This window comes from Panthera onca, chromosome C1 (assembly GCF_046562875.1).
Source record: "Panthera onca isolate mPanOnc1 chromosome C1, mPanOnc1 haplotype 2, whole genome shotgun sequence".
NCBI classification, from domain to species: domain Eukaryota; kingdom Metazoa; phylum Chordata; class Mammalia; order Carnivora; family Felidae; genus Panthera; species Panthera onca.
The window spans coordinates 193,851,550-193,879,497 of record NC_138346.1 but is presented as its reverse complement, the minus strand read 5'-3'; the positions used below and the strand labels follow the sequence as shown (position 1 = coordinate 193,879,497).

The following is a 27,948-nucleotide window of genomic DNA, read 5'->3' as shown; positions in this document are numbered from 1 at the left end:
GGTATCCTTTCCTGTAAAGGAAATGTTTTTGGTAGAAGCTTTGGGGAAAACATGGATACATTGTGATGAAGGGAAAGTCTCACCTACCATAGTTCAGCTAGGTTAGTGGATACAATTTAGGCCCAGGTTGCTTAACAAAAGGAAGCTTTGGTTTTGGTAGCTACAGATTTGGATCTCCAGTGGTAATTAATTGCACATATCTCCCTGGTTCACAGAAAGGGAATGTTCTCATATTACTGACAACAACCCTCCAAATGTGCATGTGCTCTTTCTCTAATTCAAAAACCAGGAATAGTAAGCACTAAGAGAAATTTTCTAATAGTTTGTCCCTAAAAGATTCTTCAAATGTTTTTCAGGGGCTTTCTCATTTCTTAGCCCAGGGTGCAACACCTTTCTCCTTTCTAAAAAAAATTTTTTTTAATGTTTATTCATTTTTGAGAGAAAGAGACAGAGTGTGCGTGGGGGAGGGGCAGAGAGAGAGGGAGACAGAATCCAAAGCAGGCTCCAGGTTCCGAGCTGTCAGCACAGAGCCTGATGTAGGGCTTGAACTCAAGAACCATGACCTGAGCCAAAGTCAGGTGCTTAACCAACTGAGCCACCCAGGTGCCCCCTTTTCTTCTCTTTAAAAAAGGAAGAAAAGAAAAAGGATTTAAAGGTCATTTCTTACAGAATTCTACTATAAGTAAATAATAGTCTTTAAAATACTTAGGGAAGGAGGATCACACACAAATTATAGCTTGATTGAGAGACTATCTGAGCACTTTTTTTTGTTTGGGTTCCAAGGTTTTTCCTTTTTTTTAGTATATGTGCTGCCGAAGCGAGCACAAGGTTTTTCCTTTAAACATACCATCCTTTGATTTGCTTTAGTGCCATCATTCTGTTTTGTGACATAATTGATGTTTTATGCCATTTATGAATTGTGTAGTTCTTCTCTCCCCACCCTCTCCCATACTCTCTCTCTCTCTCTCTCTCAAAAATAAAGGGGAGGGATAAAGCAAAAAGGTAATAATGAGAATCATTAGAACGTAACTTCAGTTGACAGATGGGAAGAAACCCTAACTCTGTTCAGTGAAAATTAAGATTGAAAGTGTTATTTAATGCTGCAGATATTATCTCTAGCCATAAATTAATTTTTGCCAACTAGAGAGTGATAAAGTAAACAGGATGTGTATCTGAAATATGTTAAAGCGATAAAAGAAATTATCCTTGAAAGTACTGTTTCAACCTTCAGTAACAGAGATCCCCATATTCTTAAGGCAAATTAATGTAGCTTCTGGTTTTAATGAATCAGCCAGACTGATTTAAACTCTAAAATGCTTGTGATTTTCATTCTGACATGTGTTTTCTTAAATATATAAAAATTATATTGGATGAACACTAGACTGTTCTTTTCCCTTAATGTACATACCATTTACATAGATATCTCTCATATGCCTCTTGATGTGTGCAGAATTCTATATTTTAAAAAAAGCCTTTTTTAACCCAATTCCTAGTCAAGCCTGAGCTATAAAGGAGAAAGTATAAGGTGTTTTCGAATGCAAGAACTTTTTAGAAGATCACAAATGGAAAAAGACTGTTGAAAAATGTGTTGCCTTTTAGAGTAGAAAGGGCTCTAAACATGAGCCAGAGACTTGGAGTTTGGTCAGAGCTCTACCACTAACTTGCTCTGTCCTTAGGCAATTTCCTCAATCTCTCCAGGTCTCCTTTCTCCTTGTAACATAGTAGTGATAATACCTGCCCTCACCTACCTCACAAAGTTGTTAAGAATAGGATAAAGTTTGTGACAGTGCTTGAGTTCTCCAATATTCAGAAGTCCAAGACCATAGAATATTGTTGTATGAAGGGTTCATTTCGTTTGCCTCTATGAGTATCTTTAATAACCATGGATCATTTTATCAAACAGGCATAAGAGAAACTTAGGACTTATCCTGGTATGATATTCACTTACAAACATAATCCTGTTTGTTTCTCCCCTGCCAGATATCCAGGCTAAATTTTTATTTATAATAATCTTGGGCAAAAGCGTAACTTCAAAAACCAAACTCCTTTTAGTGGTGCTATGGCAGCTGCGATTGTATTTTGAATTAGATTAATGTGGTGAAACTATCAGATAATCAGAAATTAACTTTGCCTTTGCTTTCAGGCATTTTTGCTACATGTTGGCATCAGAGGCTGATGTACAACCAGATAGTTATCCCTTTGTTTCTTGTCAGATTTTTGGCACCTTTTTTTGGAGTAGGGGTTAGGTTTTAAGAAAGAAAGTGTGCTTATTTCATTCATCACTTTGCAGTGTTGAACCTTGCTTTCCAATCACCATGTATCTGTAAAAGCTGAATATAGTAAAAGTTTTTTCCTTCATTTTAATTCAGTTCTGAGCATCTGCAGGTGATATCGGGTAGCCTGTAGTTGGTGTCTGACCCAGTTATCTTTACAGATCATTGGTAGAACCTTCACATTTGACAGGCTTACCCATTTTTCTGGACAAAAGGGGCTCCTGTTTCTAGGAAGTAACAAAGGGCACATCATCACAGGTTGTGTAAGCAATTGCTTTTTTTTTTTTTTTTTTCCAACAGACAAGCTTGGTTTTTGTTGTTGTTTTTTGTTTTAAGAAAAAAAGGCTGCATTTTAGGTACACAGGGTATGGGTGCATTCAACACTTATTTTAATCAACAGATGCTGACCTCTCCTGTTGTGGCAGTTGGACTTTTCCAACTCATCACTAACATGGGTGGTATCTATCTTAGTTTTATAGGATAATGAGAGTTACAGGTACTGAAAGTGGAAAGTTGGGGAGATTCAGGCTTGGAAAATGAACAAAAGTCCACCTTGCTGAGTGAGGTAGCTAAAAACATTGATATATCAGGAATACTTTTAATTAAGCAATTTTTGCTGTAATGTGTCGCTTTAATATTTCTCTTTAGTTATGGACCCAAAAGTATTACTGTGTCTTGTGAGTAAAGATCATTCTTGTGGACTAGTATATGGATGCATACATAGGCTGTGAGAAGCAATGGTGTGTGTGTGTGTGTGTGTGTGTGTGTGTGTGTGTGTGTCTGTGTGTGTGTCTGTGTGTATAAATATTCTATGTTTATAACACTATGTGTATTACTTTATATAGAAAAAAATAATGTGTTTCTTTAGTGTTTTGGGGACTAAAATTGTAATATAACCATTCCAGTGTAATCTGACGACTCACTCTAGAGAACATTTATATTACACACAAATGCACACCCCTAAAGCATTGCTAACTGCTCCCACTTTAGATAATTGCTGCTTTTTTTAAACCCTAAGTAATGGAGGAGGAAATAGCACTCTTTTTAAAGGGGCTTTTCTGAAAAGTCAAATGTAAATACAAGACATGTGGGGAGGGTGGGACCACCTGCAAATATCCTGCAGATGGACAAATAGCCTTTTAAATTTTACTTTTTAACCATCTTGACCGTGTGTGCCTATTTGTATTGCAGATGTGAACTATTTTTGGGGGTTGATATCAGTATGTTTTGAAACTGAATTATTACATAAAATCAGAGTAACCTCTTTCTCCGTCCTCCTTTTCCACACTAACTATTCTTGCCAAATATTTCTGCTGATACCGAGGTTCAGCATGGTAAAATGATGGACTCTAAAACCTCCTTCCTCATCTTCCCCATCCTGTCTTACACCTGGTCTGGCCTTCTATTTTTTGTTGGCTTTTCATAAGTAAGAACAATTTACTGTAGCGATATAAAGACTGCAGAATTTCAAAATGTTTATCTATAAGCCTTCCTTTGTTAATGTTTGGTTACACAGTAACATCAGTTAAAACAGTGGAGTCTGAGTTTGTAACATTCTTTAGGACTAGATAAGATCTTGAATGATAATGAAACTTGACTGCCACGTTTTATTAACAGGAAAGCGGAGGTGGGAGCAAACTACGATATATATGTGATAAGTGTACAATTAGAAATACCAAATGCCGAATCCTATCACTGTGTACTTGGGGGGCCAGGCTTTTGGATTTGGTTGTCATTTTAATTCCTTGAAGACTATATGTAATTATGCTCGGCAGAAGGCAAATAAAGTTTTTAAACAAAAGTGCTTCTTTTGGTATTTAAAGTTTGGTAGCAAATTTTCTACTTTGAGTTAAGTTACCTTCCCCCCCAAAATTACTAGAAAAACCTTAGGGTTGAGGTTGAGAAGCTTAAAGAGATGCTTTTTAAGCAGTTGTCACTTTAATATTTTATGTTAAAGAAATTGTCATAATTCTTCCTGAGCCAAACTGTCACTAAAATGTCCCGTGACAGAACCACTCCTCTTTTTTCTGGCATTCTGCATATTGGAAGGGTTCTGTGTTGTATTTGTTTTTTAATCCTTAATTTAAAAAAAATTAATGGTTTTAGTGTTGCTTAGCTTCAGTTTGAAGTGTAAATTTCACTAATAATTGCAATAAAAAAGAAAAGCTTTGCTCCAAACTTTTATTGTGTTGGTCATCATTACAGTTCTCCCAGCTTAGGTAAAGGGAGCCGTTGTGATGCAGTGAAAACGATTGAGACTCTAAGAGTCATGAAGTCCTGGGTTAAAACTATGATTGTGTAACACTCTGGACAGGTTGCTTGATGCTTTTAAGTCTCAGTTTCCTCCATTAGAAGAAGATAACAGGGCTCTTGGGACATTAAATAAGATGATCCCTCCGACAATGTGCTCCTTCCTTGGGGCTAACTCACTACTTTGAAACAGTCCAGCTTAAATATGAATTCTTGGGGTCATGAGTTTGAGCCTCATGTTGGGCGTAGAGCTTAAAAAAAAAAAAAACAAAAAAAAAACAAAAAAAAAAACGAAAAACCTCGTCCCTTCATAATCTCCACTAAGCCAGTTTATGTCTTCCAGAACATCCCTTCTTGCTCTTATGTCTTCCTCACTCCAGTCTTCTCCCAGCTACATGTCCCCAGACTCTGTACAACCCTAACAGTACTCTTTGTTCTTGAAGGACCTTGTTACCAACACTAAAAAAAAACTAGTTAGCTTACTAACAAATGCTGATAGGTGATACTGTATGTGTCAGTAGACAAGTTTGACAGTTGAAGAGAATCACTCTACTGGGAATTTTGCCCAGTAACTACACGGGTATAGGAAATTTTTTAAAAATCAGTAATTATAGCCAAATGCATACAGTTAAATGGAACTATGTGTGGCAATGACACAGAGACCATGCTCTGAAAAATCACAGAGGCTCTAATGTAAGACAGGCATAGAAAAGTGGTATGGTTCTCAAAGCACACTTCAGTCGGCCTGCTGCTATGATTGTTTAGGGAGACGTGAACTGGACAGAACAAATAACCAATTATATTAGAGTTCAGGGGCTTGAGCTTTCTTCATAGAAAGGGGTGCTCAGTGCAGTACACTTAAGCATGTGCAGAAATGAGGTGGCAGTCCAAGAGTCCAAGGTGATTTTGCTTTTGGGGGGCCGTGCCTCTTGAGTTTTAAGTTCTTGTGGTTTCCGTTGTCTGATCACTTGACAGATTCTTCATAATTGCTGAGACTTGCATACCTTGCAGATGCTTCTAGAAAATTAACTAGGTTAATCTGTCAATGCCAGGAAAGGACATGATCATTTTTATGATATTTTATAAGATGTTTTTATCATAAGGGGGACTGAAATCTTTAGTCTTATCTGTAGAAGGAAGATGATTGGATTCCTATCTTCCATCACTTTTGTTACTTCTACAGTATCCACGGTTTACAAAGATCATTGCAACACCTTTACTCAGTAGCCCTTTTCTCGTGCTTGTCTCTATGAAAAGATCTTCCTCTGGGGCGCCTGGGTGGCGCAGTCGGTTAAGCGTCCGACTTCAGCCAGGTCACGATCTCGCGGTCCGTGAGTTCGAGCCCCGCGTCAGGCTCTGGGCTGATGGCTCGGAGCCTGGAGCCTGTTTCCGATTCTGTGTCTCCCTCTCTCTCTCTGCCCCTCCCCCGTTCATGCTATGTCTCTCTCTGTCCCAAAAATAAATAAAAAACGTTGAAAAGATCTTCCTCTAAGAATAATGCTTGAGTTCAAAATGTGTCTATAATTATAAACAAATCAGACATATTAGAGGCTTAGGATTATGAAGCCTAATATGACACCTGATTCTCAGCTAAAACAAAGTGTAACAGACTTTTGCTAAATGGTTTAGAAATAGCCCAAAAGTATTTGAAACTGCCACATGTACACTATTACTCTGTCTTTACTGTAACATATCTTGCTAAATGGAGTTTGCACATTATCTTGTAAACACCAAGACTGAAAACAACGTAGGAGTCATTTTTTGATTTTGGGGGGGGGGTTTTGGTACCCCAGGTTGGGAACATAGGAATAGTTCTGATGCTGCACCAGACAGGATTTCAGTAACCACCATCATTCAGGCATCATTCAAAAATGTCCTTTGTATCTTATACAAATGTAGCATTAAGGTTGTTATTTTTTTAAGATTTTTTTTTTTAAATAATCTCTGTGCCCAACATAGCGCTTGAACTCACAACCCCGAGATCAAGAATCACATGCTCCATTGACTGAGCCAGCCAGGCACCCCAACAAGGTTGTTTGACCATGTTTATATATTTTGTTTTGTGAGTTTAATTTTTCTAATTTATTTTTGTACTTTCATAGAGATTTTATATTCTGAAAGTTGGCCATCTGTGGTATCCTTCTGAATTGTATTTTTAAAAATCTAGGGGCGCCTGGGTGGCGCAGTCGGTTAAGCGTCCGACTTCAGCCAGGTCACGATCTCGCGGTCCGTGAGTTCGAGCCCCGCGTCAGGCTCTGGGCCGATGGCTCGGAGCCTGGAGCCTGTTTCCGATTCTGTGTCTCCCTCTCTCTCTGCCCCTCCCCCGTTCATGCTCTGTCTCTCTCTGTCCCAAAAATAGATAAAAAAAAAAAAAAAAAAAAAAAAAAAAACGTTGAAAAAAAAAAAATAAAAAATAAAAATCTAGTAGGAGGTGCTATCTAACCCTTTAATTACAAAAAATATGGCTGTTGTCTACATTAAGGCCCTTTAGATACTGATTTGGAAATCTGGGGGCGCCTGGGTGGCTCAGTTGGTTGAGCATCTGACTCTTGATTCCTCAGGTCGTGATCCCAGGGTCATGGGATCAGGTCCCACGTCGGGCTCTGTGCTGAGCGTGCAACCTGCTTGGGAGGGATTCTCTTTTCTCTGCCCCTCTCCCCCACTAGCACTTATTCTCTCTCTAAAATAAAAAAGAGAAAGAAAAAACCTGCACAAAAGTGTAACATTTTACTTTGAGTATGGCGAGCTACTTTCCATTCATGTTAACTGAGAGATTTTTTTTTCTTATGCAAGAAGAGTGAGCTCTGAGGATAAGAAGAGAAAATCAAGTGGAGGAAAAAACAAAACAAAAACCTGTTTCAACCTCCAGGGCAAATCAGCAGCAGCTCTGTAGTGGAACCAGTAGTCATTTTTGACTAATGTGCTATGTGAAACTATTAGCCTCACCTAAGTCTCCGCCCTGAGGATCTCAGACAAATGCCAGACCAGCAGAAAAGCAAACTGGAAAAAAAGGACGGAGTCAAACGGTTCCCTCTGGAGTAAGTAATAAATGTACAAGCAAAGAAATACCTAAGTGAAAGAGGCCACCTCTTTCCACCCACTCCATGTTTAAAAAAAAAGAAAAAAGAAAGATGGGGGGCGCTCCTGTCTGGCTCAGTTGTTAAGAGTATGTGACTCCTGATTCAAGCCCCACGTTGGGCGTAGAGCTTACATTTAAAAAAAAAAAAAAAAAAAAGTAATTTCCTCTGGGACAATGATACCCAACTCTGTTGGCAAATAACTCTTATATAAAACCTCAAGATCTTCCACCAGACCTTGGAAGGAGGGTTACTTAATCGTACATAGCCAGACCCAGTCCCAATTTAAAGCAAAACTCTTCTAATGTAACACCAAGTTGTTGCTTGAAAAACATTCCTGCAACCACAGCTGCCACATTCTAAAACAGCGATTTCCAGAGTTTAATTCACTAGTAAACACCTTCAGTCTTTGCTGTCATTTGCCAGGCATGTTAGTAAGCTGCTTAGGACTTCACTTTGATTATCTATGTATGACAACAAAGAAGATGAAAAAAAAAAGTCTTCAAATTTGTTCTTTGTTTTTTCTGCTTAAGAGGGGAAGAAAGGCTAAAACAGAACAGCTTTTAAGATGTTCAGTTTGGTTTTCTGCCTATTGGCAACAACTGATATTTTAGCATGCTACTAAATAGGAAAAGATGAATGAAATTATCATTCACCCTGTGAATTATCTTTACATCTATTTTCCTCTTAGATTTAAATTAAATAGCAAACAACCTCAAGTGAACACCAAAATAGGAACTGCTGTTTTGTTAGAGATACGGCCACTTGAAAGAAAAAAATAAGGAAAGATAATTTATGTAAAATCTCTCCAGAGAAAAGGAAGTTAATGATCCTGGAGAAATTATAGTCCAGCATTCAGGTAGTTTATAATGTCTACAAAGATCAAGCAGCATAGTAGCATACCTCAGTAGGAATGGCTTGGGCAAATGTACTAAGTCATACTGTATTTGTGTGTAGGCATTGGAAGCACCTGCCACGGAAAGATACTTGCGCTTTGGAAGACAACACACAAAACTGGTTGTGCAGGCAATATAGTTACATTCAGTAGCTATAGGGGTACCTTATCAAGATTTTTTTCAAGTTTATGTATATTTTGAGAGAGAGCGTGAGCAGAAGAGGGCAGAGGGAGAGAGAGAATCCCAAGCTGACAGCACAGAGCCTGACATGGGCTTGATCCCACAAACTGTGAGACCATGACCTGAGCTGAAACCAGGAGTCACACACTTAACCAACTGAGCCACCCAGGGACCCCGAGATGTTATTTTCGTATTAGAATAAGATCACCCAGGGGCGCCTGGGTGGCTCAGTTGGTTAAATGTCCGACTCTTGATTTCGGCTCAGGTCATGATCTCACAGTTTGGTGAGCTCAAGCCCCATGTCAGGCTCTGTGCTGGCAGTGCAGAACCTGGTTAGGATTCTGTCTCTGTCTCTCTCTCTCTCTCTGATCCTCCCCACTCATGCTCTCTCTCTCAAAAGAAATAAACATTTTTTTTTAAAGAAGCTCAGCTGACCATTAATTCTTTTATTTAAAGTTTATTTTTGAGAGAGAGTGCATGCTCACAAGAGTAGCAGGAGGGGGTGGGCAGAAAGAGATGGGGACAGAGGATCCAAAGCAGGTTCTGTGCTAACAGAGAGCTGGATGCGGGGTTCAAAGTCAGGAACCATGAGATCATGACCTGAGCCAGGTCGGATGCTTAACCAACTGAGCCAGCCAGGCACCCCAATTAAAGTACTTTAAAACATCGTTCTGATTCGATAGAAGTTGTACTCTCTGAGGATTTGAATCATTGGAATTCACTAAATTAGGTAGTCTCTGACATTTACTGGAAGGAGAAAATTGAGTACAGAGAATATACATATTATAGTACTTCACAGATTTTGAGAGAAAATGGCTTGTTGTTACCAAGCCACTTCATGTCTCCTGTGGCTAAATCTCAAATCACTTTTTAAAAAAAAGTTACAAGTTAACAGTCTTCTGCTTCATGGGTTTTGTTTTTTTTTTTTTCCACATTAAAAATAATGTCTTCCTTCATTGTCTGTATCTCTAGTATCCTTTAAAACCCATGAGAATGCTGAATGGATACTTAGGTTCTTTAACTTTGAAGAGAAATAGCAGCCAATTAAAGAACACCACAACTAGACATGTGCCAGTCAAGCTCATTTTCTTCCTCTTTATAATATTCGTACGTGATGTGGCTGCTTTATCTAAGAGCACCATTCCCAGGGTAATGCACATATTAAATAGGGAAATGATGCATATTTCTGCCAGAAACTGAGAGTAACCCACTGCATGGATATAATGTATAAGACCTGTACGAGGATCCCTTTGAGCATAAGGGGCTCTGTTTATATGTGTCCACCTGAGACTAGATATCATCACAATCACAAAACACAGAGCTTAAAGCTGCCCACAAGATTTTGTTAAAAATAAATTCCCTATTTCATTTCAATAAATGCACAATTCCCTCCCAAAAGAGCCAAAAATAGCCCCTGCTTGGAGGGATCGTGATAATTTGTGGGCTTCCTGACTCTGATGTTGGCCTTTCTTAGTCCTCTCAGCAACCCAGGCAGCCATTTGCTCAGCTGGGATACCCCTTCCCTCCAAATGGTAAATGTCATCTGACGTAAATTTCTTCTTAGCAGAAAAGTGGACACTTAGAAATGACATCAGCTGGGGCAGCTGGAGGGCCTCAGGGCTTTCATCATAATCCATCATCACAAAAAAAAAAAAAAAAAAATACCTTACTGTTGAATGCACTGGAGTGCTGCCAGGACTGTGTCAAGATCTGAAATTCTTCAGCAGTTTTGCTTATTACACATGATCTAAACTGCAATGGTAAACATCACAATAACAGTGGTTTTTGGTGTTTCTAGTACAAAATGATGGCAGCTGGGTGGCTCAGTTGGTTGTGTCTGACTTTGGCTCAGGTCATTATCTCACAGTCTGTGAGTTCGAGCCCCAAGTTGGGCTCTGTGCTAGCAGCTCAGAGCCTGGAGCCTGCTTTGGATTCTGTGTCTCCCTCTCAATCTCTCTCTCTCTCTCTCTCTCTCTCTCTCTCATGCTGTGTCTCTGTCTCTCAAAAATGAATAAACGTTAAAAAAAATTCCAAAATGATAGAACATGGCATCACTCATTCTTAACAGTCCATCTTTCTTGGTCCAATCCATCAGCTGCCTGACCTTTTCTGCTAATACCTTCTTCCTTTGGCCAGGATGTACAGGAACCTCATGAGTCATGAACACCAAGGCCACCATCATAGTCAGAGATACATGCCAAAGCCACCACCATTCTGCCATATTTGTTTACTGCGTTCAGTTATAAAATGTTTCAAAACATAAACTAAAATTTCTTCATTTCTTCCAGCAATTAATTTTTCCAAGACCTTTATTTCCCTGTCTTCTTTAACCCTAGTAAAAGAGCAATATCACAAAGTCCCATGCATGTCTGGTTTGTGAGCTATATATTAGAGTTTAGAAAATACTCTGTGGGGAAAAATATATATATTCCATGGTCAGGAAGTTTGGGAAATGTTCTAGCCTCAGTCTTCCTGGAGCACTCCAGACTCACATTTCTAACTGCCTGCCAGGCAGCGCCTGGATCCACCACAAGCACCCCAAACTTCCGAAAAGCCGACCTCATCTTCCCCTTACCTACCAAGCTCCCTTGGTTCTCCCCTCTTTCCTCTGTGGAGGTATTTATCACACCATCCCACCAATCACTGGGGTGTTAAAACTGAGGACTCTTCTGGGACTTCTCTCTTTCCCTCATCTGTCAAACCTGAGCTTGGTGCCCCAGCTCAGGTTTGATAATTGAGGGTGGCTCAGTCGGTTGAGCATCTGACTTTGGCTCAGGTTGTGACCTCACAGTACCTGAGTTTGAGCGCAGGATCAGGCTTGCTACTGTCAGCATGGAGCCTGCTTCAGATCCTCTGTTCCCCGCCCCCCCCCCCCCCCCATCTCTGCACCTCCTCTGCTTACACACTCTCTCTCAAAATAAAAACATCAAACCTGAACTTGGCCTCTGGGGCAGATTGCCTGGGTTTGAATCCAGGCTTTACCACTATGTTATGTGACCCTGGGCACGTTCCTCACTTCTCTGTGCCTCAGTTTTCTCGCCTGTAAGACAAACATGGTAATAGCACCCACCTCCTAGGATCATTCAGCACAGTCCTCAGAAGAGGACCAGGCCAGCCTATGGGGGAGAGAGAGGGTCCTTACCTCCCTCTCGATTTCCAGAGCCACCACTAGAGGCAGTGTAGAGTTGTAACAGGGAGAAGGTGAACCTGAGTTTCCATCCCTGTCTTTCGCAGTGCCAGTCTCCAGTTGCCTCTGAAAACGGGGATAGTGCCTACCTCCCCTATTAGTTATCAACATTAAATGTCAACATTTCCCAAGGCCTAGAACAGTACTGGCATGGTTGAATTTTTTCCCTTCTCTTTTTAAAAAAATGGTTGGATTTTGGACGTACCTGTGTGGCTCAGTCGATGAAGCAATAGACTTTGGCTCAGGTCATGATCTTATGGTTGGTGAGTTCAAACCCTGCATGCCGGTCTCTGGTGTCAGCGTGGAGCCTGCTTCAGACCTTCGATCCTTGTCTCTCTGTCTCTCCCCCCGCCCCCACTCACACGCATGCTCCCTCTCTCAAAAATAAAAATAAACATTAAAAAAAAAAAGGTTGGATTTTTGTAATGTATAGAATTTCGTTTTTGTTATTATTATTATTATTTTGAGAGATAGAGAGCGAGTGGGGGAGGGACAGAGAGAGAGAGGGAGAAAGAATCCCAAGCAGGCTCTGCACTGTCAGTGCAGAACCTGATATAGGGCTTGAACCCAGAAACAAACCAGGAGATTTGGTTTGAGCTGAAATCAAGAGTTAGGCACTTAACCTACTGAGCCAACCAGGCACCCCTCTAGAATTATTGAATCACTATATTGTACACTTGAAATTAATAGAACACTGTATGTTAACTATACTGGAACTAAAAGACCTAAAACAAGAAAAAAATGGCTGGATTTTGAGCTTTGCTTCTAACACCCCAGTTACCTCCCCATGGATGCGGCCTCTCCAAATACAAGCATCATTCCATCTCTGCCATCAAGCAGATGGATGCACTTCTTGGGCAAGACAGGACCAAATGAATGTGGGTCAATAATGTTGGGAAAAAAAAAAAAAAAAAAAAAAAAAAAATATATATATATATATATATATATATATATATATATATATATATATATATATATATATATTTCTGGAAGGTACCTGACGGGGATTGAGCCTGAGCTGGAGATTACTTTTTTTTTATGTACTGTGTGTTTGTGTATGTATGTATGTGTGTGTGTGTGTGTGTGTGTGTGTGTGTATTCACACATACTGTAGACATATATAAAATAGGTATATATTTTTACCATGTCGATGCACAACTTTTATCAAAATATAAATGTTTAACGTGTAAATGGAGTAAACGCGATATCGTGATGCCCTCCTCTCGACCCCCCACCCCCGACGCCCGCCGGCCGCCCCAGCCCTGCGGCCCCGCTGTCCTACTCCTCGAGCCTCCCGCCCCTCGGAGCCGCCCCGCGGCGGCCAACCTAACAGCCAGTGTAGGTAAGGCGAGCGCGGAGGGCGGGTGCCTAGCAACCGGGGGCGCCGAACAGAGGCGCTTGGGACGCGAGGCGGAAGTGCGAACAGGGCTGGAGGTGAGAAGACTAGTAGCGGGGCGGGTAGGGGGGGCTCGCACCCAAGCCGAGTTCCCTCCCTGTCCCCTGCCTCCTCCTTTCTCGATGCCTGCTCCTGGGTATTAATTCAAACCAAAGATGAACATACTGGGGCGGAGGGGTGGGGCGGAGGGGGGGGGCGGGGAGGGCTGGGCTGGGACCTAGACAGACCCCAGCTCCTCCCAATCCGAGCCCTCACACACACACCCTCCCTTCCTCCTCCCACAAAAGGTGGAGGCTGGAGGTGGGACGACCTTATGGGGAGGAAGCCACTCCCCCCCCCCCCCCCCGGCCCGCCCCAACTCCCTAATGCCAACCTGCGTCCCCTGCAAAACTAAGTCGTCCTCTCCTTGGATGGAAAACAGGGCTTCTTCTCTTAGAGCCTCAGGGTCCTGGCCCAAAGCTGGGGCGAAAAAACAAAAGAAAGTTTCACACGACTTGGTTGCTGGAAGTAGGGGTGGAATAGATTAAGGGCTATTTTTCCTGCTAACGGCCCTCCCTCCACCAGCCCCACTAAGCACTTGGCAACACACACACACACACACACATACACACACACACACACACACACACCCCGAAGGATTCCATTGTCCCCTTTCACCATTTTCCAGGACCTGCAGGGTCCAGGAGTTTGTGCCTGTGGATGGATGGATGGGTGGGAGGAAACTTGGTGAATGCCTCCCACAAAGCTAGTAGAGTCAAGGCTGTTCCCAAGCAGGGTTCCTGCAGAAAGGGGGCTGGCACAATAAGGACAGAAACATGTTCTTTGGGCTTTTGATCCAGAACAGGATCTCCTGAGTGGTCTCCTGCAGCCTCATTTTCCCTCTCCAGCAGAGGTGGGTGATTGGAACAGGCCTGGGGTGTTCTGACCCTTCAATCCCAGCACCATGGCCGCGCTAAGCGTCAAGCCCAGTCAACGCTTCCAGTTGCCGGACTGGCACACCAACAGCCGCCTGTTGTCCACCAATGCTGAGCGGCAGCGAGATGCTTCGCACCAGATCCGCCAAGAGGCCCGGGTCCTCCGCAATGAGACCAACAACCAGGTTGGAGGCCAGAGCCTAGTTGGGTGGGCAACCACCCCCTCTTGGAGGTGGGCAATCCCACACCCTCTTTATCTGTCTTTGTCTCTTCCAGACCATTTGGGATGAACATGACAATAGGACTCGACTGGCAGAGAGGATTGATACAGTCAACCGTTGGAAGGAGACGCTGGACAAGTGTCTGACAGATTTAGATGCTGAGATTGATGCCCTAACACAGGCAGGGAGCCAGGGACCCTGCTGCAAAGACCTCCCCACCCTCCTCACTTTGGGATCCATGCACCCGAAGTTATGGGAGTATTGGGCAGCATGTCCATCTGAGTCACCCACTGGCCCCTCTGCTAAAGTGGGGATGAGTGCTGCTTCCCAGTGGATGGCCCCACTAGCGTCCTGTGCCCTCTCCCTTCTAGATGAAAGAATCAACAGAGCAAAACCTGCAGGCCAAGAACCTGCCTCTGGATGTGGCAATTGAGTGCCTGACCCTGCGGGACAGTCGGCGTGACATTGATGTGGTGAAGGATCCTGTGGAGGAAGAGCTGCACAAAGAGGTGGAGGTCATTGATGCCACCAAGAAGGCCTTGCAACAAAAGATTAGCCAGGCCTTCGAGAAGCTCTGGTAAGGGAGCTGTATCATTCCCATGTTCCCTTGCACTTGAAGGCTGTGTGTCTTACGTGTGAAACATGTATTGTGGGTAGTGAGCAACTGGCTCTCAGGCTGCCTCCTGCCCCTGCTGTGCCCCCAGCAGAAACCACTCGCTGATTTTAGCACTCCTTCCACCACCTGAGACACGGTCTCGGAATGCTTCCCGTGACCCGGCTTTAAGCAGCCATTGCCATCTAACTGGGAGCATGAGAGATGAAGCCTATTTTCCACCACCCCCAAGTACCTTCTTGTGAGCCTCAGTGGGTGTGTGAGCCTCAGTGGGTGTAGCTACATACATGAGTCCCCGTGAGTGTGTGCAAGCATGTGGGTGTCACCATTTTGTCTGTAGAGAGCTCCTCCAGCTGTGCTGGTCTATGTCTCTGCTGCAGCAGCTCCACTGTCAGCCCAGCTGGCCCAGCCCTCATGTCCCTTCAGTACAATGGGGGCTATGTTCTGGGACCTTGGGGGGATGGTTCCTGATCGAATCTGGCCCTTCCCCAGCCTCCTGCAGGAAGTCCGACAGCAGCTCAACTCTGACCATCGGGACAAAATGGAGACGTTGGACATTGACAGAGGCTGCCTCTCTCTCAACCTCAAGTCCCCAAACATCTCTCTGAAGGTTAATCCCACGCGTGTTCCCAATGGGTAAGAAGTGTTTCACCCAGTTTCTCCTCCCCACCTCACAGGCCATACTCTTATGACCCCAGTGTCTCCTGCCACCCACAGCTCCTCCAGCCTGCAGCAGTGGGATGACTTCAGCCAGTTCAACAAGGACCGGGCAGAGGCTGAGATGAAAGGAGCGGTAGAGCTGAGGGAGGCCATCGCCCTAACTATTGCCGAGGTGACTGGCCACTCCCCACACCCTGTTCTCCCACAGCTAGTTGGTGGGCCAATTGTTCCTGTTGGCCATGTGGCATGCCATCACCTGAGCAACTTCCTCAATGGCCATGAGCTTACCCTTGCCCTGCCTCCCCTGTCCTTCAGACCAACAATGAACTTGAAGCCCAGAGGGTTGCAACAGAATTTGCCTTCAGAAAGCGGCTGCGGGAGATGGAGAAAGTATACAGTGAGCTCAGGTGGCAGGAGAAGAATGTGAGCCTTCTCTGTTTAGTCCCTGGGGCCCAGATGTCCTGCTGTGGGATGAGAGCCCACAGGAAGCCCTGGACAGGGTGCACCACGGTGGGTTCAGCTGGTGGAGACCAGTCACTCTGTCCCTGCAGACCTTGGAGGAGATCGCCGAGCTGCAGGAGGACATCCGGCACCTAGAGGAGGATCTGCGCAGAAAGCTACAGAACCTGAAGCTCTGCCATACCCGACTGGAGTCCAGAACTTACCGTCCCAATGTGGAACTCTGCCGGGACCAGGTGCGAGGGCTCCCCAGTGGGGCACAGGGCCCTGCTAAGGCTTCCTCAGGATCACCCCCCAGCACATGTTTCTGGCGGAGCAGGGGTGCTGGTGCAGGGCAGTACCCAAACTCAAGGAGAGTACACTGATCTGGGCCTCCCAACCCACTCACCTGCCTCTAGGCACAGCATGGCCTCACTGACGAGGTTCACCAATTAGAGGCAACCATTGCTGCCCTGAAGCAGAAGCTGGCACAAGCACAGTAAGTTTGGGGAGTGGGCAGCAGGAGCAGGGAGACACCGCCCACCCACGGGGCCTTTTGTTGCCTTCTGGCTTCCTCGATGTCTTCCTGACTGAGGGCCAGAGAGCTCTGCCACGGCCTCCCAGGATCATGCAGGAGTGAGGGGTTGTTTGTGCCTCCTCCCTAGGGATGCTCTGGATGCTCTCTACAAGCACCTGGCCAGGCTGCAGGCTGACATCGCCTGCAAGGCCAACTCTATGCTGTTGGACACCAAGTGCATGGACACCCGTCGGAAGCTGACTGTGCCTGCTGAGAAGTTTGTGCCGGAGGTGGACACCTTCAGCCGTACCACAAACCGCACCCTGAGTCCACTCAAAAGCTGCCAGCTGGAGCTGGTGTAGTGTTAGGTGGCTGAGGGATGAGGGGAGGGTCAGATGGGAGATGGAAGGTGGGGGCGGGGGGGGGGGTGGTGTGGAGAGAATGAATCTAATAAACGTGGTGGTTCTCAGTCCAGATGGTTTTCTGGTGCTGCAGCCAGCAGGGAGTGAGAGGCTTCCTGGCCCTCCTGTGTGTGGAAGAGCAAAGCTGAGGAACATCATTCCCCACCCCACCCCCCCCCCCCCCCCGCCCCTCAAGCTCCTTGTTCTCAATCTGATTCCTTCCCTCCTCCCTCCTCAGGGAAGTCCTCTCTGGACTAGGCCAGCATCCCCCGGGCTCTAGCAGCGTGACCGCTCACCAGCTTTGCTCCAGCTGGACCCTTGCCTGCCCTCCTGATGCCCAGGAGAGGCCCGGGGTGGGGTGGGGGTGAGGTGGAGGGGCAGGCCTGGAGCCAAGAGCTGGGACAGCCCTGGGGAGGGCTGGGATTGCTGGGGCCCAGAGCGAGGCTTCCTAAAAGCAGGCCACGGGAGCGGGGTGGGGAGGTGAGGGGTGGAGATAGTGGCCTCAAGGACTGCTGTGGTCCGCTGGTCTGGCTCAGGGCCCTCCCCTCAGGGACCCTTTAGTGGCCGTCCCGCCCGTCTGTGACGTTTACGGGATTATGGAGCTAAAAGCGGAGGCCAGGCCCAAACCAGTGATGCCGGACGCCGGAGCCGCGTCTCCGGGCCGCTGGGCGGCGCTGTGGGCGCGGAGAGACGCCGAGGCTCCGGGCCGCCGGGCGGCACTGTGGGGCTGGCGGGAAGCGTTGCTCTGGGGCGCGCGCCGGCCGTACCGGAAGTGGCGACTGCTCCGCGCGGATGGCGGTGGCGGCGGCGGCGGCGATGACGGCGGCGGGCTGCGCGGGGGCTGGGGCGGCCCGCTCCCTCTCTCGCTTCCGAGGCTGCCTAGCCGGCGCGCTGCTCGGGGACTGCGTGGGCTCCTTCTACGAGGCGCACGATACCGTCACCCTGACGTCAGTCCTGCGTCACGTCCAGAGCCTGGAGCCGGACCCGGGCTCGCCGGGGAGCGCGCGGACAGGTGGGCGGGGCCGGGTGCAGGTGAGGACGCGGAGGCCGGGGGTCCGCGGGGGCCTCGGGGCGGGAGGGACTGGCATCGGAGATAAGGCCGCCCGGGGCTGCGGGGGCCGGGTCTGGATGAGCCACAGGCAGCTCGGACTCAGCGCGTCGGAATTCGAGCCCCGGCTTCGCACGTCTCGCCCCAGCTCGCGGCCTGGCAACACCATCCAATCAGCCGCGCAATCCTGAAACCCCGGTGTCATTCTTCTGCATTGCTCCTGCTCCAGTGTGTACGCCGCTGCCGTTTTTGCTCCTTCTACCCAGTTCTCCCGAATCACATTCTCCACACATCAGGGAGAACCCTTCTCGGAAACAGATGTGACGGGGGCCTCCACCGCAGGAAGCACTGCAGTGCTTTTCCCTTACCCTCAGAATAGAAACAAACTCTTTAACGTGACCTATCTGGCCGGCCCTCCCCCGACTCTCCAGTTTCACTTTCTACCACCCTTGGCCTTCTGCACTCGGCTCCTCTCACCCCAGCTCGCTCTAGCCCAGGCTTTTGCAGTGCTGTATTGTATAAAGCCTGTCTCCCCTCCACTGCTCTCCTTGTGCAGCCAGGTCCTCCCTCATCCAGATTTCTAACCAGCATCATGTCTGAGGTCAAGCGGAGGATGATTCTTGGAGAGCATGTAGAACAGTAAGAAAAAGGGGCCATACTCAGAACGCTGAAGGAGCAAAAGGAGCTAGAGAACGAAATGGTTTGATAGGAAATGAGGCAGGGGGGCATGGGTATCAATACTACCCAAGAGAATTTCAAAATGAGGACACTAGTCAGTGGTGTTATGCTACAGAGAGGTTCAAGTCTGGTTTCGAAAAGCATTTTCAGTCGATGGGGAGCCTGGGTGGATCAGTCAGTTAAGCATCTGATTTCGGGGTTTGTGGATTTGAGCCCCGCATGGGGCTCTGTGCAGACAGCTCAGATCCTGGAGCCTGCATTGAATTCTGTCTCCCTCTTTCTCTGCCCTACCCCTGCTTGTTCTCTTTCCCTCTCTCACTGAAAAATAAAAAATAAACATTAAAAAAAAAAAAAAGCATTTTCAGTAGAATGTTGAAACCTGGAAGTTAGATTTCAATGGATTTAGGAGGGAGTAGAAAGAGGAAAAAGAGTATGGTTTAGTATGATGGGAAAGAGAGCCAGGAGCCATGGTTGAGGCAAAGATAAGATGGAGGGATGGTTTCTAATTTCATCTTTGGCTTGATGTTAAGATGAAGGGACAACATTTTAGGTTAGCAGGTGTTTTAGGACCTTTTGGATACAAGTAGCAGAAAACTCAGGATGACCTAAGCAGAAAGAGAATTCATTGGGTGACATAACTGAGAAGTCCAGAGGTAGGTCTGGTTTCGTGTGGCGCTGAAATCCAGGGGCTCAAGTCACATCAAGACCCAGCTCCTCTCCTTATTCAGATCCACATTCTTCCGGGTTGGCTTCACTCGCTCTGGCAGACCCTCCCCGTGGGGTGACCTCAGCAGTTCCAGCAGAGGAAGTCTGTCTGCAGCAGCCCCAGCAGAAATCCCAGATTGCGTCTCCTCGGCCTGGCTTGGCCATCTATCCATCCCTGAACAAGGGAGTAGTAGGGTGTGCTATTTGAGGAGGCTGTTGGTGGTGTGAACCTTATGCCCTAACCACATGGGCTGAAGATGGGGTAGAGAAGTGGCTCCCTGGGGACAGGCTGGGCGCAGGAACCACACAAAGGGAGAATGGGTGTTGCTCTACCACACAGGGAGGGGTTGAGGGGACAGGAGAGAAGAGGAAGAACACGTCCCCTGAGGGGCTGGGCTGGATGGACTAGAAGAGGGACTCACTTGGTCAAGGGGTAACAAAAGAGTGTGGCTGTGGCTAAGAGGGCTGTTGACTCCTCTTCCTTGTGAAGCCAGGATGGGAGCCTCCTTAAGAGTGAAAGGGAGAAAGGGGTGGGGGGGCTTGCAATACACAGGAGTGGGGCTGGGGGCTCACAGGGAGTATGCTTCCTTCTCTGTAGCCCTCTCCTCCTGCAGTAAAACCAAGTCCCAGTCTTGCTGGCTCACAGCCCACTTGAGACATCATATAACCAGTGTTGCTGAGTCAGAAGTGCCAGAGCAGTACTCCCGGGCACCGAGAAGGAGAAGCGGGGCAGGTGGAGGGAGGGTTGACCCAGGCTCCAAGTTTTGGGGAGCAGTGGGATGTAAGAGAGACGAGGGAAGGGGCCTACAAGGAAGGGCTTCAGATGCCAGGGCAGTGAATTTGGCCTGATCCTGAAAGCAACAGACAGCCGTTAGGAGCAGGAGAGTGAGTTGAGGAAAGTGATAGTCTGCTTTTAGGAAGAATTTTCTGCTGCACATATAGGCTGGGTTGGAGGGTGGGGGTGGTGGTGCAGGAGAGCTACAGTCAGGTCAGGCAGAAGGGAACAGATTTTCCTTCGGAAATCAGCAGGTCATAACTGACTCAGAATAAAGAATTGCTGAAAATCCCAAGGCCTGCAGCCCAGGAAGCTGGCTGGGAGTGAGAGACTGACTTAAGGCATTCTAGAACTGGCAAATAAAAGTGGGAGGCCAGGGGTGCCTGGCTCAATCAGTAGAGCATGACTCTTGATCTTAGGGTCATGAGTTTGAGCCCCACATTGGATGTAGAGGTTATTTTAAAAAAACAATGGCGCCTGGGTGGCTCAGTTAAGTGTCAGACTTCAGCTCACGTCATGATCTCACAGTTAGTGGGTTCGAGCCCCACATCAGGCTCTGTGCTGACAGCTCAGAGCCTGGAGCCTGTTTCAGATTCTGTGTCTCCCTCTCTCTCTGCCTCTACCATGCTCATGCTCTGTCTCTCTCTGTCTCAAAAATAAACAAACATTAAAAAAAAAATTTTTTTTTTAAATAAAGGAGGGGGGCAGGAGGCCAAAGCCACCACCTTCAAGCCCTGCAGTGTGATCTCACCCCCACTCCCACCCTGTCCCTGCAGAAGCATTGTACTACACAGATGACACAGCCATGGCCAGGGCCCTGGTGCAGTCCCTGCTGGCCAAGGAGGCCTTCGACGAGGTGGACATGGCTCACAGGTGAGGGGGACAGGCCTGGGGTGAGGCAAAGCAGGTGGGCACAATAACTGCGCTTCTTGGCCAGAGTGATGATGTCGGTGCATGCTGGGACCCCCACCCTCAGCGGGACACAGTAATGCTGTGGCTTCCCAAGCCAGAGGTGACAGCCCTGCTGGGACAGGCTCCTTTGGTCCCTAAGGCATCCTCTTTTCCCAGCAGCCAGCGTTCTCTCCCAGCCCCAACAGGCATCTTTTCAACCCTAATCCTGTCTCCGTTCTCTCCCCTAGATTTGCTCAGGAGTACAAGAAAGACCCTGATAGGGGTTACGGTGCTGGAGTAGTCACTGTCTTCAAGAAGCTCCTGAGCCCCAAGTGCCGTGATGTCTTTGAGCCTGCCCGGGCCCAGTTTAATGGGAAAGGCTCCTATGGCAATGGGGGTGCCATGCGGGTGGCCGGCATCTCGCTGGCCTATAGCAGTGTCCAGGACGTGCAGAAGGTAATCCAGGTGGGCTGGCTGCTGGGCTTTCCCCTCCCTCCCTCCCTCTTCTCTGCAGGTTGGGTTCTGTGACAGCAAGTCTTCTGCCTCTGCTGCCTCTGCCCTAGTTTGCCCGGCTCTCAGCCCAGCTGACACACGCCTCCTCCCTGGGTTACAATGGCGCCATCCTGCAGGCCCTGGCCGTGCACCTGGCTTTGCAGGGGGAGTCATCCAGTGAACATTTCCTCCAACAACTCCTGGGCCACATGGAAGAGCTGGAGAGTGACGCCCAGTCTGTCTCGGATGCCAGAGAGTGAGTATGTGGGTTGGAGACAGGCTGGAAGGATGCTTATGGGTATGCATGCATTGCGGGGTCCTCTGGCCTGGCCACAATTTTAAGTTAATTTATTTATTTTGAGAGAGAGTGCACTCGTTTGTGTGAGCAGAAGAGAAAGGGAGAGAGAGAGAATCCCAAGAAGGTTCTGAGCTGTCAGTGCAGAGCCCAACACAGGGCTTGATCTCATGAATCGTGAGATCATGACCTGAGCCAAAATTAAGAGTTAGGTGCTGGGGCGCCTGGGTGTCTCAGTCTGTTAAGCATCCAACTGTTAATTTTGGCTCAGGTCATGACCTCACGGTTTTTGAGATTGAGCCCCACGTTGGGCTCTGTGCTGATATCGTGGGGCCTGCTTGGGATTCTCTCTCTCCCTCTGTCTCTGCCCTTCCCTGCTCATGCTCTCTTGCTCTCTCTCTCTCTCTAAAAATAAATAAACATTGAAAAAAAAACACCTCACATATTAAAAAAAAAGGGGGGGGGGGCGCTGGGTGGTTCAGGTAAGCATCCCACTTCAGCTCAGGTCATAACCTTAAGGTTCATGAGTTTGAGCCCCACATTGAGCTCACTGCTGTCAGTGCAGAGCCCACTTCGATCCTTTGTCTCTCTCTCTCTCTGCCCTTCCTCCACCTTCTCTCTCTCAGTCTTTCTAAATAAACATAAAAAAAAAAAAAAAGAATTGGATGCTTAACCCAGGCGCCCCTGAAACCTCCCTTCTTGAATTGCAGACTCTTGGGAGGGATGGGAAGAGCCCATTTGCCTTGACTCTGCTTTGAGGCCCTTAGGGTACCAGGGAATTAAAAAAGCAGCTCACTTCTAGCCCTCTCCCACTTCTTGTCAGGATGTCTGTGCTGGGTGTCAGCCTGATCACTCCCGCCTCGCCCTCCCACACCCCTTCCCCTGCCTTCCATCTCTACCGTGCTGGCTCCGGCCTCCCTGAAATCTCACCCCTGACCCACAGGTTGGGCATGGAGGAGCGTCCCTACTCCAGCCGACTGAAGAAGATTGGAGCCCTTCTAGAACAAGACTCAGTGACCAGAGAGGAGGTGGTGTCTGAGCTAGGTGGGTAGACCCTCCCCACCCACACACACACACAGCCATCACCCTCAGGGCTAGGCCTGGGCATGGGGACAGGACGGGAACCTGGAGGCATGCCTGCTTTTGTTTTTGCCTGGGGCTGCTGTGACAGCAGAGCCAGCTCTGTGCAGTCCCTGTGCAGGGTTGTAAGCACAGCACCTGCTTGCCCTATGGCTCCTCTAGGGCTGTAGCACCTTCAGCCTTACAGATAAATGTCCCCAGAAATGGCAGGTGGCTACTGGTTTGGACAGTTGGTGTTGATAACTGATGCTTATTTACACGGCACTTGTCCTGTGTTCTGGGCACCTTGCAGAAGACTTTACCTGTGGCCCATTTCACCCCCACACTAGCCCTGTGAAAGTCTCTGACTTCATTCCCTCTCTGCCCAAGATGTCGAATCCCAAAAACAGGAATCTTAGCCATTAAGGAACTTTTCTTATCCCATGGCTAATAGGAGAGAGAGCCAGGATTTGAACCTGGGTAGTCTAATTCTAGAACCCGTGGTCTGAATTATGGCCCAGCTTGAAGCTGAGAGTATTGGCTTGGGGTGAGTGGCCAGAAGAAGCCTGGGGACATAGAGAGTGGGTGAGTGCTGTGTCCCCATACGTTGGCTTCCCTACAGGGAATGGCATTGCTGCCTTTGAATCTGTGCCCACTGCCATCTACTGCTTCCTGCGCTGCATGGAGCCTGACCCTGAGATTCCCTCTGCCTTCAACAGTCTCCAAAGGACTCTTATCTACTCCATCTCACTGGGGGGGGACACAGACACCATTGCCACCATGGCCGGAGCCATTGCTGGTGCCTACTATGGGATGGAACAGGTGCCAGAGAGCTGGCAGCAAAGCTGTGAGGGCTACGAGGAGACAGACGTCCTGGCCCAGAGCCTGCACCGGCTCTTCCAGAAGAGTCTGTGAGGGCCACAGCTGCTGGGGCTCCACTGTGTCTAGCAGGACCAACTACAGCTCAGATTGGAAACCCAGAGGCTTACCGCAGCATAGGTTGCTGCCTCCGTCACCCTGCAGTGTGGATGGAGCATACCTCTGGGGCGGGGTCTCTGGGGGAAGTCATTGGACAGTGAGTGTGGAGGGCTGGTGCCTCCATGATGCTCGGTTTCCAGCTCACTGCAGAGCATTGGGCAAGCCCGGCTCCTCAGGCACACGGGAGGGATCTGGACAGCTTTGATCTTGGAAGGGCATTTGTGGCATTTTCCTTTATTATCTAACACATGGGGTTGGGTGGGGGGCAGAAGTGATCAGCAGTAGCATCATTTCCCCTTGTTGGGATTTAGCCAGTTTGCCAGAGAGCATGTCTTTGGACAGAGCCCCTGGGCAGTAAGTTTACATGGATCAGGGAAACCAGCACTTGCATCTAGCTAATCTAGATACATACCTGGCCCTTGACTGTCATGGAGCTTATTAACAGCTTCCAGCAGAACTCCCAGCAATAAAATTGTTGGTAAATCCTACCACTGGTTCCTAAATCTCTCCTGTGCCCTGGATTCTGTCCACTTCACCCCACCCTTGACCTTCTCAAGCCTGGTGCCTCTTTATCAGCTCTGCCAGGAGCTAGGAACACAAGGCTGCCGAGATGTCAGGCAGATTCCTCCAGTTCTTCCAATTGTCTGCACAGCTGGTTCATCCAGGAAGGGCAAAGTGAGCATGATTTTGTCCTTTGGTCACTCAAAGTGGCCCAGGCAGTGGGCGAGACAAGCCAGATGTCCCTGGTTTCAAAGCCTGACTTCTTCATAGGTTGCTTCCCAAGTAGGACCCAAGAACAGGACCCCTGTAGGAGGATGCAGAGGGCAGTCTCTCTCACCGGATTGCCAACCATGGGGTGAGGAGGGTACATCGTGCCTGTGCCCTGCGTGGACTGAAGGCTGTGTGCCTCATTCTGTTATCTTGGGCCCCAGTCAAAGGCCTTGGCTTGAAAGATGGTTCTGTATACCATTTTGAGGAAAGGAAAATTTTAAAAGGGAGAAGACCTCTCCCCTCAAACTTCTGGGAGATTTTCAGATTATCCTAGCCTCAGGGGAGAGAGAAGCATGCCCAGCTTTGCAGCTAACCTGAGGTTTGAGGACTGATGGGCAGGTCTGCTTTCAGCCAAGAAAGTAGGCAGGGGCAAACCACAGGACTTCCAGGACTTGGATTGTTTCAGGTTTGCTGCCCCATCCCTAGAGCCAGGGACCGATGCCTAGTGCTCAGCATGGGAAGCTGCGGGCAGGTGCTTTCAGTCCAGGACAGCACCTTCAGTCGTGCCTTCAGCAGCGGGCCTGGCACTGGCCCCACCCTCAGGATCAAAGGTTCATAATTTCATTCATAATTTGTATCAAATGTTGAAACTTGGTCCTTGGGATTCTGAGCCAGCTCTCATGCTCTCCCACCCCTAAGAGCTTGCAGGAATGTTCCAGAGAAGCTCAAACCATCTCCCCCAGCTCCAATCCCAATCACTGCCTTGCTTTGGTTGCTTAAAATGCCTCTTGGCATTTACTTGGTGCAGAGCCTTAGGCAGCTTAGGAGCATCCAGCATTTGTGATGTGGTGACAGAACCCATGGCTGGGGGGCCTGGGGAGCAATGCATGCTCCTTGAGAGAACGCGTAGAACCAGAGCCCCAGAGAGTTCCCTGGATGCCTTATGAAATCCAGAGGCTTGAGATGCCTCCACATCAATGCCAGTTCCTGCACAGCACTGTTTTATACAACAGGTTTTATTGAGGTGTGTCAATACAGTCAATACTGCTGTTTTTCTTTTCAAAAAGAAGTCCTATGGTTTGTTTGGTTTTTTTTTTTTGTTTTTTTTTTTTTTGATTCCCAAGTGTGTTTTTCCCAAATCTGTGACACAGGGCACATAATAAGTATGTAGAGAACTAAGCTTCATATACCAAGTTAGAAATGAAATCACTAATGAAAACATTTAAACCTTAATCTTAAAAAAAAACAACCAAAAAAAAAAAAAAAAAAACAACACCACCACAAATCCTAGAAATCAGAATATAAAAATGCACCAAGGTACTGTAGTTTTCATAGTTAAAACTTGGCATTGTTTATCAAAGCTGGTCAGTTAAGTGGACACCTGGAATTAAAATCCCATAGACTTTCAGAAACATCAGCCACCCCTCCCCAAAGGCTTCAGGAATGACATTTAGCAGAAGCTCAGCTCTATGAAATAGCTTTTTCTGGCTCCCCCAGTGCCCTCCTTAGGCCCTGAGCAATGCCCCCCACCCCACCCCCGAGAGCTGATGAATTTCTGCCTATCAGAACCCCTCCCTGACTGGTCAGATGGTGGTGGCTTCGGCTCAGGAAGGAGGGTGAGCAAGGGACCCCACCAAGCTTGTTTTGAGACTCCTCCCTTCTCTTGGGTATCGGGAATCAAGAAATCCACCACAAACCCCAGCCAAAACCTATTAAACTGTCACTTGGCAGCTTTGGGTTTCCCTTCTTTTGAAAGACAAAGCAAGCAGTCAAATGGCCTACTTTGTTGGGAGAAGTGGGTCGGGGAGGGAGGCCTGGCGAGGGGCCCAGGGCACCGCAGCTCAGTGAGCCAGAAGTCAGCCACCACCCTCCCATTTTCAGCATGGACAGTCTGGCGTTGGCCAGTACTGGAGCAGTGTGAGACCACATTGGGTGACCCAGGTTCACACTTGGTACAGACAAATGGGCTGTCCTGGGGAGAGCTGAATGGACAGGCCTGGAGCCACCGGGGAAAGTGGCCAGCTTTGTCCCAGCACTAATCTCTGCTTTATCTACTGAGCTTGAACTAGGGGATGGGAGGGGCAGGAATCCTGCCTATTTCCTACAGGTGGGGGCTCTGCTTGGGGAAAATGGCAGAAACATCCAGAGTCAACTCATCCCAAAGGAGCCTATTGGCACCCTTTTTCTCAGAGCCTCAGCCTTCTGGGCCCTAATCCTGCTTAGAACAGGAAATTGGAACCAGAGGGTGGAAGGAGAGGAAGCCCCCTCAGATTAACCCCTCTGGTAGACACACATACCCTCCACATGGTTCTTGTTAAGGAGAAGCAGGCGGGAGCCTTCTTCATCCCAGAGCTTGTGTGTACCTTGTTCTGAGGGCCGAAAAAGAGGCTCTCTGCCTTGGGGACACTCAGGCTGAGTGTGGCAAGGACACCTTACAATTTTGTATGAAAACATCAGCCCTCTGCCAGCAGGTGAAAGGAGAGAAAGGGAGGACACTCGTGTTCACTGACGGTCGCTCCTGCCTCGTGCCTGCTGCGGCAGTCCCTAAGGGCCTGTGCAGCTGCCCTTACACTGAGCAGAGCCAGTTGGTGGGAGCAGGCTGGGAGTTGGAGATGAACATGAGGGGCTGCCATCCTGCCCCAGGTCCGTGCCCCTCCTGTCACAAACCACTGCTCCTGTGGCTGCAGCTGCAGAAAGGGGGCTGGCCATTCCCAGGAGCCTGCAGGAGGGGCCACACACCCTGGACAGGCTGATGCCACAGCATCACCCTGGGGTTGCAGCACTGGCAGGGTGTCCACACTGGCCACCTCAATGCCCCCGACCCTTTGCTTTCCCCCGAAAGCAAAAATTCTTCAGGGGACCCACCGTCATCTGCTGGAGGTCCCGGGAGAGCTGGAAGGGCCCCAGCCAAGATCCGAGGGTGGCCATGCCTCATTCCTTAAGCAGGTGCCATCCAGAGGCCAGCAGGAAGGGCAGGGCTTGGGCCCATGTCTCCCTGGGAAAATGGCATGGGGGGGCACGGGCCCCTCTCAGCTCTGACTCCGAGAAGCAGCATCCTTCACTGCCCAGCAGAGCCCAGGACTCCCAACGAGGCAGGGGTCTCCGACAGCCAGGCTGAGCGTCCTGGGGCCCTGCCTGCAATGGGGGTGCAACCCCAGCACTGCACAGACACTTGGGGGAGAGGAACCCAGGCCAGCCTCTTCCAGGAACCACCTCAGCCTGCATGGAGGGAGAAACCGAATCCATCTCCTTGGGCCAAGGCCACGGCTGCCTCTGTTTCCGCGTGTGTTCAG

The 27,948-nt window shown here is 48.2% G+C and overlaps 2 protein-coding genes and 1 long non-coding RNA gene across 11 annotated transcripts; 2 read left to right on the top strand and 1 right to left on the bottom strand.

The window, feature by feature from the left end:
• Window positions 1-5,997: 5,997 nt before the first annotated feature.
• On the bottom strand, window positions 5,998-17,891 carry LOC132673274 (uncharacterized). Of its 3 annotated transcripts, XR_009607945.3 has the most exons (6): window positions 17,320-17,779; window positions 16,515-17,148; window positions 13,633-13,718; window positions 12,069-12,240; window positions 11,747-11,792; window positions 5,998-6,041 (listed from the first exon to the last, which is right to left on the bottom strand). It is a non-coding gene; the product is annotated as an uncharacterized LOC132673274 (long non-coding RNA). The 3 variants fall into 3 exon arrangements; XR_009607944.3 differs by lacking the exons at window positions 11,747-11,792; window positions 17,320-17,779 and adding an exon at window positions 17,791-17,891; XR_009607943.3 differs by lacking the exon at window positions 11,747-11,792.
• TEKT2 (tektin 2) lies at window positions 13,209-16,984 on the top strand. 6 transcript variants are annotated; one of them, XM_060625805.3, is made up of 10 exons: window positions 13,209-13,297; window positions 14,150-14,358; window positions 14,450-14,575; window positions 14,766-14,971; window positions 15,500-15,643; window positions 15,725-15,839; window positions 15,983-16,090; window positions 16,219-16,362; window positions 16,525-16,604; window positions 16,771-16,984. In XM_060625805.3, exons 2-10 carry the CDS (start codon window positions 14,203-14,205, stop codon window positions 16,982-16,984), a joined length of 1,293 nt encoding a protein of 430 aa, XP_060481788.3. In that variant the 5' UTR covers window positions 13,209-13,297; window positions 14,150-14,202. The 6 variants fall into 6 exon arrangements, with proteins under 6 accessions (XP_060481788.3, XP_060481789.3, XP_078308201.2 ...); XM_060625806.3 differs by having other exon boundaries at window positions 13,279-13,297; window positions 14,147-14,358; XM_078452075.2 differs by having other exon boundaries at window positions 13,283-13,297; window positions 14,099-14,358.
• Window positions 17,816-25,928, top strand: ADPRS (ADP-ribosylserine hydrolase). Of its 2 annotated transcripts, none has more exons than XM_060625808.3 (6): window positions 17,816-18,035; window positions 21,006-21,102; window positions 21,369-21,576; window positions 21,750-21,868; window positions 22,851-22,951; window positions 23,589-25,928. In XM_060625808.3, the coding sequence occupies exons 1-6, from the start codon at window positions 17,816-17,818 to the stop codon at window positions 23,879-23,881; spliced, it is 1,038 nt and encodes a 345-aa protein (XP_060481791.3). In that variant the 3' UTR covers window positions 23,882-25,928. The 2 variants fall into 2 exon arrangements, with proteins under 2 accessions (XP_060481791.3, XP_060481790.3); XM_060625807.3 differs by having other exon boundaries at window positions 21,684-21,868.
• The last annotated feature ends 2,020 nt before the right edge of the window (window positions 25,929-27,948 follow it).

Coding starts and splice junctions, on each gene's coding strand:
- TEKT2 (XM_060625805.3), top strand. CDS start 14,203: ATGGCCGCGCTAAGCGTCAAGCCCAGTCAACGCTTCCAGTTGCCGGAC. Junction 15,644..15,724: donor CCCACGCGTGTTCCCAATGG/GTAAGAAGTGTT, acceptor TGCCACCCACAG/CTCCTCCAGCCTGCAGCAGT. Junction 15,840..15,982: donor TCGCCCTAACTATTGCCGAG/GTGACTGGCCAC, acceptor CCTGTCCTTCAG/ACCAACAATGAACTTGAAGC.
- ADPRS (XM_060625807.3), top strand. CDS start 17,816: ATGGCGGTGGCGGCGGCGGCGGCGATGACGGCGGCGGGCTGCGCGGGG. Junction 21,103..21,368: donor GAGGTGGACATGGCTCACAG/GTGAGGGGGACA, acceptor TCTCTCCCCTAG/ATTTGCTCAGGAGTACAAGA. Junction 21,869..22,850: donor TCTGTCTCGGATGCCAGAGA/GTGAGTATGTGG, acceptor CCTGACCCACAG/GTTGGGCATGGAGGAGCGTC.